The following is a 15,084-nucleotide window of genomic DNA, read 5'->3' on the forward strand; positions in this document are numbered from 1 at the left end:
AAGTTTCTGTGAACAGTTTATTAAAATGGACTCATACTGTCTTAAAACTGATGGGACATTATTTTTACATGGGCTGGAATGTAGTTGCAAAGTATTTAAAGAGATAGTTCACCCAAAAATTAAAATTCTGTCATACTCATCCTCATGTCGTTCCAAACCCATAAGACTTTGCTTATCTTCAGAGCACAAATTAAGATATATTTGATGCAATCCGAGAGCTTTTTGACCCTCAATACCCTTACAAAAATAAGCCATGGTTTTATTACAAATTAAGCCAAAAACCATGGTAACTATAGTTAAATTATGGTAACCATAAATTAATCATGATTTTGCTACACTAAACATAGTTTAACCATGCTATTTGTAGTTAAACTGTGGTTATACAAATGGTAATCAATACGCCAAAAAACATGGTTACTGCACTTTTTCTACAATAAAACCATGGTTAATTTTCATAAGGTTAGACAGCAAGGGTACAAAGAAATTACTGAAAATATGGTTGAACAACTGATGTCTCATGAACTATTTTAACAATGTATGTCTCATGAACTATTTAAACAATGTCTTTACTACCTTTCTGGGCCTTGAATGTTTTGGTTGCATTGCTCTCTATGGGGGATCAGAAAGCTCTCGGATTTCATCAAAAACATCTTAATTTGTGTTCCAAAGATGATCAAAGTCTTATGGGTTCGGAACGACATGAGGGTAAGCAATGTAATTAATTTTTGGGTCCCTTATCAGGTTAGACGCCATACTGAATCTAACGCGGATGAAAACAAGGCTTATAAAACGCACGGTAAAAAGGTCCTAGTTCATGTAATTTTCCCAAGTTTTAAAACTGTTTTATGGAGTTTTTGTTGAATGTTTTTTTTTCTTTCATAAAAACATTTTCATGAGCTGAACAAGCGGTGTGTTGTTAACAGTACAATCCACTGAATGCATAGGCCTATACTTCTATTCCTCACAGCCTCGTTTTCAGTCTTGTCAAAAAATAAATATGGCAGTTCCCTGACCAACGTGATTTAAAACTGCGAATCTGAACTATCTATCGAGACGAAACTATCTAAACACACGGGATGTCCATATACAAAAGAATGTCTGATAACATCTCAACAAGTTCAAGCCAGGCATTCCAGGGGCTGAATAGAGATTTTATAATGAAGATCATTTGATGCTACTCTGAAATCCTGTGCCCATGCTGGGATAAATTAAAGCGATTTATTGCTTTCAGCATTGCTGTAATGCCCTGAAAGACCCTGTCATGTACCAGCTTGCTAATAATTTGCCCTTCACATACAATTATGTTTTCTTTCCTAAGGGCAGCGGTGCAGCACAGAGAATGAGCGATGGCTCGAGTTAAAATCTCACTTTGCTTCTATCTAGTGGCCGCTGTGAAGAATTGCAGTGTTACTGCAGCTATTGTAAAAACCTACGAAAATGACAAAACACAAAAAACATTGCATATTTTGCCATTATTATGTTGCACAGTGAAACACAAATGAAACGCACTCAAAATTGTTGACATTTTATTAGTAATTTGTTCATTTCTTACATAATGTTTATATAAACTTAATATAGTTGGTTCATTATCAGTGCTAGCAGAATGATGGCCTTTTAATTAGCAGTCACTTTTATTCAAAAGCAACTTACAAATGAAGAATATAACAAGTGATTCACTATAATATTGTCATAGAGCCGCTGAGGACATCTGACCACTTCCTGTTCTCTGTTATCTAGCGGCTCTCACAGATAACAGTTTTCCTGGCTGGATGCTTAGAGCTAATCTGTCACCTCCAAAAACACCAGAGGATCACTGGAGCTCTGAGATAACAGCGTGTGATATTTTAGCAGATGCAGAAGTGTCTCTGAGCTCAAACCTCACAGTGCCTCATATTTACAAAATTACTGTAAATATGGAAGCTAAGACAACCCTTAAGTACGTTCACAGTTTCTGAATTGTGTGTTGAATTACACTACAACTTTACAATACCAAGGTGATCAATGAATTTGAGAACATAGTGGGCTTTTAAACATGGATGAATATGAGGATTAGTGATAAAATATATATTAGTGCTGTCAAACGATTAATCATGATTAATCACATCCAAATGTTTACATAATATATGTATGCGTGCTGTATATATTTATTATGTATATATAAATACACACACATGCATGTATACATTTCAGAAAAATATGTTGTTTCTATATTTAATATATTTATAATATAAATTATACAAATATAAATATAGACACGTAAATACATGTAAAAATTTTCAAAATACATACTGTATGTTTGTATTTATATATACATAATGCATATTTACACGGAACACACACATATATTATATACATATTAAAGATAATGTATAAATATATATTATGTATGATAAAGATAACGTTTTTACAGTATAGATATATTTATGTAATATAGTATTTTATCAAATAAATGATAAATAAAAAAAATGAAAATGAATATAATTAAATATAAAAATATCTAAATAATAATATAAATATCATAAAATATAATAATATATAGATATATATATATATATATATATATATATATATATATATATATATATATATACTTTATAAATGATATAATAGTACACTATTTTATAAAATAACACAAAGATAAAATAAATCAAATACTATACAACAATCAAATGAATTATTTTAATACATAAAATATTAATATATTATAATATAGGCTAATATATTAATGTAATGTAATAGAATAGAATAGAATAGAATAGAATAGAATAGAATAGAATAGAATAGAATAGAATGTCGATGGCCAGAGCTGTGTATAATGCAGTATTTTTATTGCCTATTTAAGACGGTTTACTTTGTATATCTGTATAGATGAATAGGACAGCGCCATCTAGTGGTGGGTTCTATTATGTCTCTCATTTCTTCTCTGCTCATTTCGCTTCTTCCAATGATCGCGCAAGAAGAGATGCGGGTAGCGAGATTTTGGGCTTCGAGGGGGCGCGAGCGTGTCACCGGCGAATCGCGGCGTAAAATCACCGTCTGACAAAGACGCGTCGAGATCTGAGTGCGTTTGAGGCCAGATACGATGATGATGAAGAAGACGACGAGACGAGCGGACAGCCTGCGAGCTCAGCCTGCTTTACCGCAGTGGATGCGCATGTATTTCTACGGGATGCACGGAGTCACGCTGGACATCCTGCTGTCCTCCGCGTGCAGGTTCCTGGATCACAACGACTTCAGACTGCTGGGGTTCTCCTCTCCGTATCTGTGCGTCGTGCACTCTATTACGCATCTGGTATTGGAGAAGATCTACCTGCAAAAAAGATGCTTTCAAGAGCGACCTGTCGTTTTCCACCTCGTCTTCTACCCTTCCTTGTACATCTGCCTGCAGATCCTAATTGGGAATGTGGTGACCTGCACGGAGAACATCAGAGTGGTTTCCGTCACGCAGCTCGTTGTGCATTACATCCTGGCTTTGTACTTCACAAATGTCTTTCATAAAGGCTTCCTGAGTCTGCAGTATCAGGACAAGCGGGTGTTATTGAGGTCATCCCACCCGAATGGGTTACACGGCGTCCTGCGCTTCGTGTTCTTCGGGATGCATGGCTTTCTGGACGAGGTGCTCTTCACCTCTGTGTTCAACTTGTTTGAGAAAGCGGACCGGGCCTTGAGTGGCCACACGTCCCTGTGGTCCTTCCTCATGTATGGGAGCTGCAGCTTCGTGGTGGAGAAGCTCTACCTCCATCTGCACTTCAGGAGAGGATGGGGAACCTTGCAGCGGCTTCCCATCTACATCTGCTTCATTTACATGTGGGAGTTCAGCTGGGGCTTTGCTCTGAGACAGTATGACGCCTGTTCCTGGGACTATTCCCACTATCCTCTCAATTTCATGGGACTGGTAACATTGCTGTATCTTCCAGGATGGGTCTGTCTGAGTCTGTATCAAGACATCTTGTCGAATGTTCTGCTGAGGGTTGTGTGCAATGATAGGAATGACGAGGAGATGCCAAACGCTGGCGCCAATGGACGCCTGCTGCCAAAAGGGAAGCTGGAGGAGGACAAACTGCATGTGGGCTTTTCCTAAGATATGCTCCCGGGACCAGCAGAGGGGCATTTGAACGTTTGATGCTTGAGAAAGAATTAAGAAGCTTTTTCAAAAGAGGAGGTCAGGGCTAGTTGTCACTTCAGGTTTATTTTTGAAAGTCAATTTCTGTATCGAGACGCACTGTAGAATTCAGAAAAAAAATATACTGTACTTTAAATACTTTAAGTGGGGCAAGTTGTCACACTGTATGGGGTAAGTTGTCACAATGACAACCTGACTTCTGTTAGAATACCAGGCTGTGTAATAGCTTTTTTGCTATATTTAAATAACAAATTAATTGTGAAGCATGAAAAATGTTAACACAGACAAATATCAGTTTTAGCATATCGTAGTGATAATATAGAATATATAGTATTTATAAAAAAGTATATTAGTCATTTTATAGTAGCTACAATATTAGTGTTGTATACTTTATATAAGAATATTTCATTTTAAAAAATATTAATTTAATTTCTATACATTTATAATTACAATTATTAATAATTAATAATAATGTATATGAATGTATTTTTTAAATTAATAATAACATTAATAATAACACTAATTCTGTAAAATTACAACGTTTAATACATGTGACAGCTTGCCCTGATAAAACTGTGACAACTTTCTAAAAAAATATAGATGTATAATATTAACTTATTTTTGCTTGGAGAACAGAATTTTTAAAAACAATAATATTTTGTTAAAAACAAATTTTCCAAGTAAACTCTTTCAACTTTAAAATGTCCCTTTTAATTCAGTGTGTCACTTGCTGTTTCTTTGCACTTATTTGTGAAATTTACTAACAATTTCTGAGTGAAAACTGTTTCAAAGACAAGATAGATAATATAATAAGATAGAAATAGTAGTTACTCGGATGTGACGAGTTTCATGTGCGACAACTAGCCCCGTTCTCTCCGACTTTATTTGAATGTATTTATTGTATGAGGTCACATGATGTAATTTTTAAGTGGCTTAGTAAAAATTCACCTTACTGGCCAAAACCCTCCAACATTTGGTATGACAGAAAAGCCCAGGATGTGCACACAAGGACAGATGCACCTGCTCTCAGAGGTATAAACAAAACCCATAAATTGCTGGTTCTCAGGGGGATTTTCGTACCAGCGTTACACCCTCAGAGAAACGTTTCCTCAGAGAAACAAAGGTAGCTGCATTAACAGCCTTAATGTGCTTTTAAACCTAATGTGTACAAGATAAACCTTATGAACTGCCATTGCACACACAGAGCAGGATTTCACAAATTACTAACACAGATAACCCTGCTGGGCTTTGATGGTTATTGAATATTGGGCATCTGGATGATAGTTTTACTGCATGATGGGATTTATGAGGACGATCTCCCCTCATAACTGCATGCGTCAGGATTTTGCATGTGGAGATAGCAGCATTCGTCCTGATAATGAGCCGCTCTGCTTATACCGTAGCAAACTGATTGTGAGAGAAATTGTGACTCTTTGTGGAGCGATACCTTTAGCTTTAAACAGGACGAGAGTGCCTTCTTTAACACTTCTAGGCAGCTGCACTTCTGTAATCAAAACTCTTTCGAAGTATTGCATTCGTTCAGGCGTATCTCAGTTCATCTCTTATAAAAACGAGGCCTCAAGATGCAGGGTTTTTAGGAATAGAGAAAACCGATTCGTAATCGATCTACTTACGGCAGCTAAAGCTGAGCATTTATGAACAACGCTGTCTCAAAGTATAGAGACTTTCACAACGGTCCAACTTTATTAAATATTTGAGCACCGTGCACTGTGAATAACTACTGTGGTCCCTCAAAAGAGTGGTTGTTCTTGAACATATGACTGAATTGATCTATATTCCTTGTCTTTGTACGAAAAAAAAATCCTTTTCCAAAAGATTTGTTTGAGAGAAACTGCCAAAGCTTAGAACAATGAATTTTTAAAGGAATAGTTCACCCAAAAATGAATATTTGCTGAAATTTACTCACCCTCAGGACATCCAAGATGTAGATGCATTTGTTTGTTCATCTGATTTGGAGAAAGTTAGCATTATATCACTTGCTTGCTTGCTCTGCAGTGAATGGGTGCCGTCAGAATGAGAGTCCAAACAGCTGATTAAAACATCACAATAATCCACAACACTCCAGTCCAGCAATTAACAAAGAGAAAGCAATATTATGGACAGAGGACTCATATTTTAGCCTGAGACGCATATCTTTTAACTTCAGAAGATGTTAACTGATGGACTGTAGTGGTGTGGATTACTTGTGGATTATTGTGATGTTTTTATCAGCTGTTTGGACTCTCATTCTGACGGCACCCATTTACTGCAGAGGATCTACTGGTGAACAAGGGACATACTGCTGCATTTCTCCAAATCTGATGAAGAAACAAACTCATCTACATCTTAAACAGCCTGACGGTGAGCACATTTTAAGCAAATTGTCATTTCTATGTGATATTCTATACATCAGCCTCAAAACTCTGTTATTTTAGCAAATTTTTAGGGGGAAAAAAATCCAGATTTTGTCTTGTGAGAAGAATAGACAGCTTTCTACAATACATAAAAGTGACTGGAATCGTTTTCCTTCACTTATTGATGTAAAGACTCTCGGCAGCTGCTCAAATGTTCTGTTTTGTCCCTCTGACTTTGAGGAAGAACATTATGTATAATTGGAGGAATGGGTTGGTGATGATTTTTATCATTTTCCTGTCTGTTTATGTAATTAGTCCTACAGCTAGATCATTTTATGGATGTTAGTCTGAGTCTAGAATAATAGAAATCATTTGATGCACTTCTTTAATTTATTGCATTTTAAACTTGTAGCACATCTTTTTTGTCTCTGTTCAGACTATGCACTAATTACACTGATCAAATTAAAGAGATCAAACGTGATGTATTGTGTATTTGGGGTGTATTTCAGTGTTGTCGTGGCGACTGTGCTCTCGATACTCTGGTCAGGGCAGGAGAGATTTGGCTGTTACTGAAGGGACCTGCATATTTTCCATATCTGACGTCAAGAAACAAAACAGCCACGGTCTGGTTTACATATATGTCTCCTGTGATTCTTGTCCCTTGAGACTCAACAGACTAGAAGAGGTGATCAGCCTAATGGCTTTGTACTGACAGAATGTCTTCAAACGTTCACACAGCTAAGAAAAATGTGTTCTGAGAACATTTTGCTAATGTTCCCAGTAGGTTATGAAAAAACTTTATTTCTGAACTTTCTAAATGTCCAGTTTTTTAAATGTTTTGAAACATTTTTTTCTTGGTTATACAAATGTTCTATTCCATTTTATCATTTTGCAAACATTATAAAAACGTTACATTTGAATGTTGAATGTGAAGTTGTAAGACTTTTTAAATAGACATTTTAGGCATTTTAAAATATAAGTTAGAAATTTTTTAAGTTATGAAAATGCTATTTCGAAACCATCACAAAATCCATTTTTTATTTTTTTAATACCATTCATATATAATTTGTACACCATATCGTATATCATTTTGCAAACATTATGAGAATGTTGGCTTATGTTCTCTAAACATTCTGATATTAGAAACATTTAAAGTGTTAGATGTTTTTTATATAGATATTTGAGGTTTTTAAAAGTTATGAAAACATTATTTCTGAACATTCAAAATCTCAATTTTAAAAATGTTTTAAAAGCGAACATTATCATATAACCATTCATATGTCATAATTAAACATTATGAGAATGTTAACTGTGTTCTTTGATCATTCTGAAACAAGAAGAAATATTATTACATTTAACAAACAAAAAAAAAAAAAAAAAAAAAACAAATTTATACAAATGTTACGGGAACATTCCATTTAATATTTTTCATTTAATAAACAAGATGAGAATTACTGTATCTTTCAATGTTCTCTGAATGTTCTGAAACAAGTGGTAACATTTAAAAAACATTAGACGAACATCCAATTAAATGTTTAGAAAAAAAGTTCCACGAATGATGTATAAATAACAAATTGTGCGAACGTTTTGAGAATGTTATTAAAGACGACAGGTTTGAATGAACATTCTATTAACATTCCTGGACGAATGTTTGTTCATAACTTAAAGAGAACCTTCCCAGAACATTCCCTTTTAGTTGTGCAATTTGTAGAGAAGATTGCTCATGTGGTACTTTTAAAGGGATACTCCACCCCGAAATAAAAATTTTGTCATTAATCACTTACCCCCATGTCGTTTCAAACCCGTCAAAGCTCCGTTCGTCTCCAGAACACAATTTAAGATATTTTGGATGAAAACCTGGAGGCCTGTGACTGTCCCATAGACTGCCAAATAAATAACAGTGTCAAGGTCCATAAAAGGTATGAAGGTCGTCGTCAGAATACTCCATCTGCCATCAGACGTGCAATCGCGGGAATACATTTTGAGGGCCGCCATTTTGTAAGCAAAAACAAAAATAACGCTTTATTCAACAATTCCTTTGTCAGCAGTCTCCCCTGACTCTCTCCATATCAATAAAACTGAGCACTGCTCACGTTTCAAAATCGCCACAAGGATGCGCTGTGTTTTTTCATATCACTGCTAAATTTCAGAAGGAAACCGACTGCTTACAAAAAAGTGTTCCCGATTTCATTTTCATTAACCCATTTTGCATGTCTGATGCAGATGAGTATTCTGACGACGTTTGTGAGCTTTTATGCACTGCTTGACACCATTACCGGACAGTCCTGGCCTCTCCCGCTTTCATCCAAAGCGCCTCCTGCTGTTCTGAAGATGAACAGAGCTTTTATGGGTATGGAACGAGATAGGGTTAAGTGATTAATGACAAAATTTTCATTTTGGGGTGGAGTATCCCTTTAAAGGTGCGTTGCAACACATAACGTCACTTCGTACCTAAAACAAAGATTGCATGGTTGCTATTGCAAGGTTGGTGTAAGGACATTTTCTTGCCATAAGTAAAGGATAAAGCATCAGCTCTAATCTGCTTTAGTGTTTAACAGGGCTTTACTGAATGCCCTCGCCACCCTCTTTCAGCCCGAGCTTTAAGTACTCAGAAGAAAACATCTGCCGTTCATTAATGAGTAGTGTGCATGGATCCGTCTCTTCCCTTGTGAATCATTAGTAATCTGTTAAGAAACTATTTCAAGTTTGTGATCAGTGTGTACAGAATGCAATTATTCAGGAAGTGTTTTTCAAAAGTGCCAAATGCTGCAAATGAGCAGTTCTCAGACTCAACGCCCAAACATAATATTTACACTTTAGATTTAAATAGTCAAATGATATTCAAAGAGCTACACGCAGAGCTGCAGACATCTGCAGCCATTTGCTCTCGTCTCACTCTGGATCAGAATGTGTTTCACCACAAATCTGATAAGAGGAACTGTGATGTATTTGTGTTACTGATTTATCAATGGTTTGATCAAAAACAGAAATAGAAATTCAGAAATAGTTTTAAAGTGTGAATCTTACATAACTTGACTCATGGATAGGTTATATTTTCTCATGGTAGTATATATATATATTATATTTTTGGAAACATTGTTTGTTTGTTTTGCATTGTGCAATTAAACAATTTTCTCCTAATTATCATTTCTATAAACAAATACAATGAAAAAAAAATCCAGTCCAAAAATAGTCCCACAATTTTTCAATTATATCATAATAACATTAATAATTACTGTAATTAAATGTTTTTAATTTTTATTTAAATCAACATAAAGGCAGTACAACATACTGCATTTGTCATCAGTGTTTTTATTGTGAACTAAAGACAACACCATAAAAAAGTAAACTGAAAAGGGGCTGAAATAATATACTACATTAAAAACTTAAAAAGTCAAAAAGCATGTAACAAAATTACTAAAATGTAAATTCAAATTAAATCTGAAAATATAGAAATAAAAAATAATTCAATATATGAATTATTACTATACAATCAGATTTTAGTGAGAAATAAGTAAGAACCTTGATGATCCTTGAATAGTCTTCATTTTCTAACCCTAATATTGTGCCATAACACTGATAAAACATATCAGGTAATTGTAATGGTTGTAGTAATTCTCGTATTGTAAATCAGGCCTTCGTAATTGTCATATTGTAAATTTGGGAAGAGATGCCCTGCATGCTGATGTGATGGTGACAGATTGTGGTTCACAGGCATAGAAAAGCTCAGGTCATTACTTCCAGGTCAGCAGCTGTCTGACCTCTGAATGCAGAAGCTGGCAGCGCTGAGATGGAGGTTTAGTTGTCTGAGCTCTCGCCGTTTCACACACAGTGCACAGGAAGTCGCGACTGTGTAGAAGTTAATAGTGCTCTCGAGATGCACTGAGACAGACTCACAGGAAGTCTGGTTGAGAAAGAGGAAGAGAAAGTATCAGATCAGATAAAGCATGCATATGATAAAGCAAGTGGATGCCTGGGCAATTGCTAAGTGGTTACTAGCACATTATTATGCAGTTTCTAGTTGCTAAAAATGTGTTCTAAAATCTGCTCAAATTATCAAACAAAATATCAAAATAGCACGTTTAATATTCTTCGTATACTGTGTATATTTATTATGTATATATAAAGATACACACATACAGCATATTTTGAAAATATTTACATATATATATATATTTATATTCAGATAAATTATATCATATAAATATATTTAATATATAAACGTAACATCTTTTTCTTAAATATATACATTCATGTGTCTGTATTTATATATACATAATAAATATACACAGTACACACACATATTATGTAAACAAAAACTTTTATTTTGGTTTGACAGTACAGATAGATAGATAGATAGATAGATAGATAGATAGATAGATAGATAGATAGATAGATAGACAGACAGACAGACAGACAGACAGACAGATAGATAGATAGATAGATAGATAGATAGATAGATAGTGCTCAGCAGCTTCTGAAGTCCAGCACAGAGGTGAGGACAAACGATAGTGTGATTTTACATCCTGAAACCCAATCCCCTGTCATGCTCACAATAATGGGGCTGTAACCCCAGCTCTTGACCCATATGCTCTTCTCAAACACCTACAGTGACGTCACACATCAGCTGCGCCCTCGAAGGCTTGTGTTTTCAGCGTTTAGTCTGCAAATGATCTAATAAATGTAGAAAATAAATAGATGCAGTAAACAGCATAACAAAAGGATGTATGAAAATAACCATGTCATAAAGGCTAACTATGATAATGCAGTGAATTAAAAGATACTTAATATAAATTATGGTCTACATTAATTTAAAACAATATTTACATAAACCAGAAAATTACCATTTTATCACTAAGTCATATTTATATATTGTATGTATGTCAAAACATTATTTTAAAATAATATTTATTTATTTCAGCTAGTTGCCAAGGCTACATTTTTAATTTAGTTTGTTGATAAATAAAAATAAAAAAATAAAAAAATGAAATAAACTCAAAATAAAAACTAAAACTTATTGTGAAACATATTTGAAATAATAATAATAATAAATACAAAATTACTAAAACTTTAAAAAGGGAACATAAAATCAGGTATTTTTATATTAAAATAATTCAAATATTTTTAATTATAAAACATTAAAAGTAATAAATGAAAGTCTAAAAACAGTATAGAACTCTTGAATAACACGTCTACTATAAAACATCATCATATACCTAGTCTATCTTGTTGTACTCTAGTTGCAATTCTGCAGAAAATAGGTAACGAAACCTGACTGAGTGAGAAGGCATCTGTTCTGCTTACTTGGGTTTCTTCTGTTTTTGTCTGGACAGAAACACTTCTGTTTGAAAAGCTTGACAAAAAGTCTCATAAACAAGCCTACTCTTGCAAATGTCATGATGAGGTGCGCTGACATGCATCACGCAATGTGTCAATGTGCATATTTACCATAAGAGGGCGCAACACCTTATATATTTGGGTGTATTTGTGTATTATGCAAAACAGAGGAAAAACGTCACTTTCTAGACACATTTTCTATTGCTCATTTCAAAACACCAACCCTAAACATTAAAACTCAGCACAGAGGTTGTTCCATAATACACCTCAACATCACACATTTTTTGTAAACATTTTTACGAACTTGTTGTTGTTGAATATTATGTTGTTAGTGCTTTGGTGTTCACATTTCCCACATAATAAGGTGTCCACTGCCACCCAGAGGACATAAAGAACATTACAGCCTGGTTTGTTTTTGCTGCTAAAGCGAGAAACGAGGTCAAACAAATACTGGGGAAATACATTTGCTTGCCATGCAGTGCTGATAACTTTAGGTCAATATTTAGCCAGTGCTGATGCTGTCAGCTGTGCAGGATACAGTTTAGCTGCCAAATATTCCCGCCACACTATGTTGATTTTTAGGATGTGACATCAGTGTTTACGCTGGCGGTGTTAAAGTCATGTGCACCCTGCCTTGCTTCAGCTTCTAGACATCCTTGCAGAGAGCTCAGTCTGCTTTAGTGCTGATGTTTGGCCAGGTCTGAATGGCAGAATCACATTTCATTGTTCAGATGCTGCTCTATATCGCTCCTGACGAAGCTTAATGAAGTTCTTAAGCCTCATTTAAGATGTTTCTCCCAAAAGGTTTCCCTCCATCACATCTCATGTTTTCATATGGAAGCCCATTTCTGCCACATAATGAAAAAATGTGTCAATTATGAGATAAAGTCATAATTATAACATAAGCAGAAACTGACACAAAATATTGATTATGACATACTGTCAAATTATGAGATAAAATCATTATTATGACCTAAAATTTTCAACTAGTCAAAAACTGGACTTTTATCTCATAATTATGGCTTAATGTCATAATTTTGACTTTTTATTTTCAATTTCAGCTTTTTATGTCATAATTATGGCTCTTTATCTCATAAACATGATGTTTTATATCATAATTTAAATTTGTCAATTATTTTGACATAAGAAAGTTATAATTATGACGGTAAAATATTTGAATTTTTATATGATAATTTTTTAAAAGCCAATTAACAAGTAAAAAGTCATAAAAAATGTTGACTTATTGTATGTCATAATTTTGGCTTATGTCATATATGTCAATTATGTGAAAAAGATATCGTAATTATAATGTTAAACATATTAACTTCATAATTTAGAATTTTATGTCATAATGACTTTTTATCTCATAATTAAATCATAATTTCTATGTCATAGTTATGATTAAGTCATAATTATGATTTACCAAAGCTTTTTTTCCCCTGTGTTTTCTGTACTTATGTAAATGGGTTATGTACTTGTCCGTGTACCATGTCACTGGTCTCTATCTTTCTCACTTTGATAATTTTTCTTTGTTAGAATCAAATAGCTTTGTTGTGTGGGCATGCTGGGATTTCTCTTGATGCGTTACTTCCTCCTGGCCTGTGTTCATGCTTATAAACCAGCTGTCTGTGTGTGTGTGTGTGTGTGTGTGTGTGTGTGTGTGTGTGTGTGTGTGTGTGTGTGTGTGTGTGTGTGTGTGTGTGTGTGTGTGTGTGTGTGTGTGTCCTGAGGTCAGTGTTTTCAGGCAAACACACAGCTGCTCTCTGATTCATATGCATGTTCTCCTCTTGTCAAACAGTCTAGTAACACAGCCTTACATCATATGGGTCTTCATCTTTCGAAAAAACACAAAGTCTCTTGTTTTTATTACTTTGTCTCTCTCTCTCTCTCTCTCTCTCTCTCTCTCTCTCTCTCTCTCTCTTTATGAATTACAGTAGAAGCTCCAACCAGAGCAACACCACATTACATAACTTCAGAGATCAGCCGCTGCACTGTGCGCTGCTTCCAGGAGCTGTGCAGGAAAAAAACAAGCTACTCCGCTATTCACCTTTTTAACCCCACAGGACCAGCTGAATCTGAGAAGACAGTACTGATGCTGTCTTTGTGCTCATTTCAGGACTGATGTGTGATTTTGAGCTCAATGTCAACACAATATACTTCCGTTTTATAGTTATGTTAATGAGTCTGGTTGGTTTGGCTAAACAGTATTGCACTACATTTCTTCTCCTGTGATTCATAATAAATAATACAACACTGCATGTGCAATGCATATTTTGACATCAGTGTAAATCCCAGTGCTCTTTCAAGCATATTTTGCAACCATGTCCTAATAGTAAAGACAATAAAAATTAAAAATAATAACAAAATAAAAAAAGACACCCACTTCCGGAGTAAAAACAGTGACTGAAGTCAAACAAAACAATTATAAGATAAAAACTATGAAAAAAAACAAAAACCAAAATATAAAAGTCAAATACACAAAAAAAAAAATTTAAATCTCATAATTATCAAATTCATATCTTTATCTCATATAAAAAGCTAGAATTATGATCTAAAAAATTTAAATTGTCCAAAGTTATATTTTTATCTCATAATTATGACTTGCATGTCTGTTTCTTTGCAGGTTTAATTTCAGGTTTAGTAGCAATTATTGCTGCTCACAAATTAAAATGGCCTCTTTAAAGCCATCTGTGTGCTTGATGTGTGCATGCGCTGGACGATAGCTAACAGCTGCTCTTCATAAGCATAATCTAATGCTGCAGTAATTCAGATGAGCACATTCAGCTTTCTGCGGCCAAGTCTGTCAGTCGTCAGCATAACACTATAGAGCAAATATCATGCCCGCCCACAATCAGGCCTCAAATAGCACGAGGAAACATGCAAAGGTGAGAACTCAAAGAGACAAAAATAGTAAAGCGGAAAGTTGTACGGGAATCCTGAATTAAAAAGTAAGCAGATACGTCTGAAAGGTTAAGAGAGCTATGGATACATGCAACACTTCTATGATTTCTGATAAGGAGTTCTTATGGTCAATGTCTTAGGTGTGTTTACAGTAAATGGTAATTGCAAGCAGTTTGATTCCCTCGAATCATGAAAACACGACTCGTGCACTTGCTGTGTATTAGATTACTCTGGAGTTTCTTTGGTTCTTTTTTATTTAAACTGTATTTATTTATACCACATTTAGTAAACAATAGTACATTCAAGTGATTCAAGGCTGAGTAGATTTGTTTGGTCACAGAATATGAGGTCATGAGTAGATTTTTATTA

At 34.6% G+C, this 15,084-nt stretch overlaps 1 protein-coding gene across 1 annotated transcript; it reads left to right on the plus strand.

Moving 5' to 3' along the window:
- Window positions 1–2,890: 2,890 nt before the first annotated feature.
- Window positions 2,891–6,121, plus strand: LOC109077046 (transmembrane protein 229A-like). The gene has a single exon (XM_019092668.2). It carries the CDS (start codon window positions 3,083–3,085, stop codon window positions 4,079–4,081), a length of 999 nt encoding a protein of 332 aa, XP_018948213.1. The 5' UTR covers window positions 2,891–3,082; the 3' UTR covers window positions 4,082–6,121.
- Window positions 6,122–15,084: the final 8,963 nt, after the last annotated feature.

Source organism: Cyprinus carpio, chromosome B4 (genome assembly GCF_018340385.1).
Source record: "Cyprinus carpio isolate SPL01 chromosome B4, ASM1834038v1, whole genome shotgun sequence".
Lineage (NCBI taxonomy): Eukaryota > Metazoa > Chordata > Actinopteri > Cypriniformes > Cyprinidae > Cyprinus > Cyprinus carpio.

Coding starts and splice junctions, on each gene's coding strand:
- LOC109077046 (XM_019092668.2), top strand. CDS start 3,083: ATGATGATGAAGAAGACGACGAGACGAGCGGACAGCCTGCGAGCTCAG.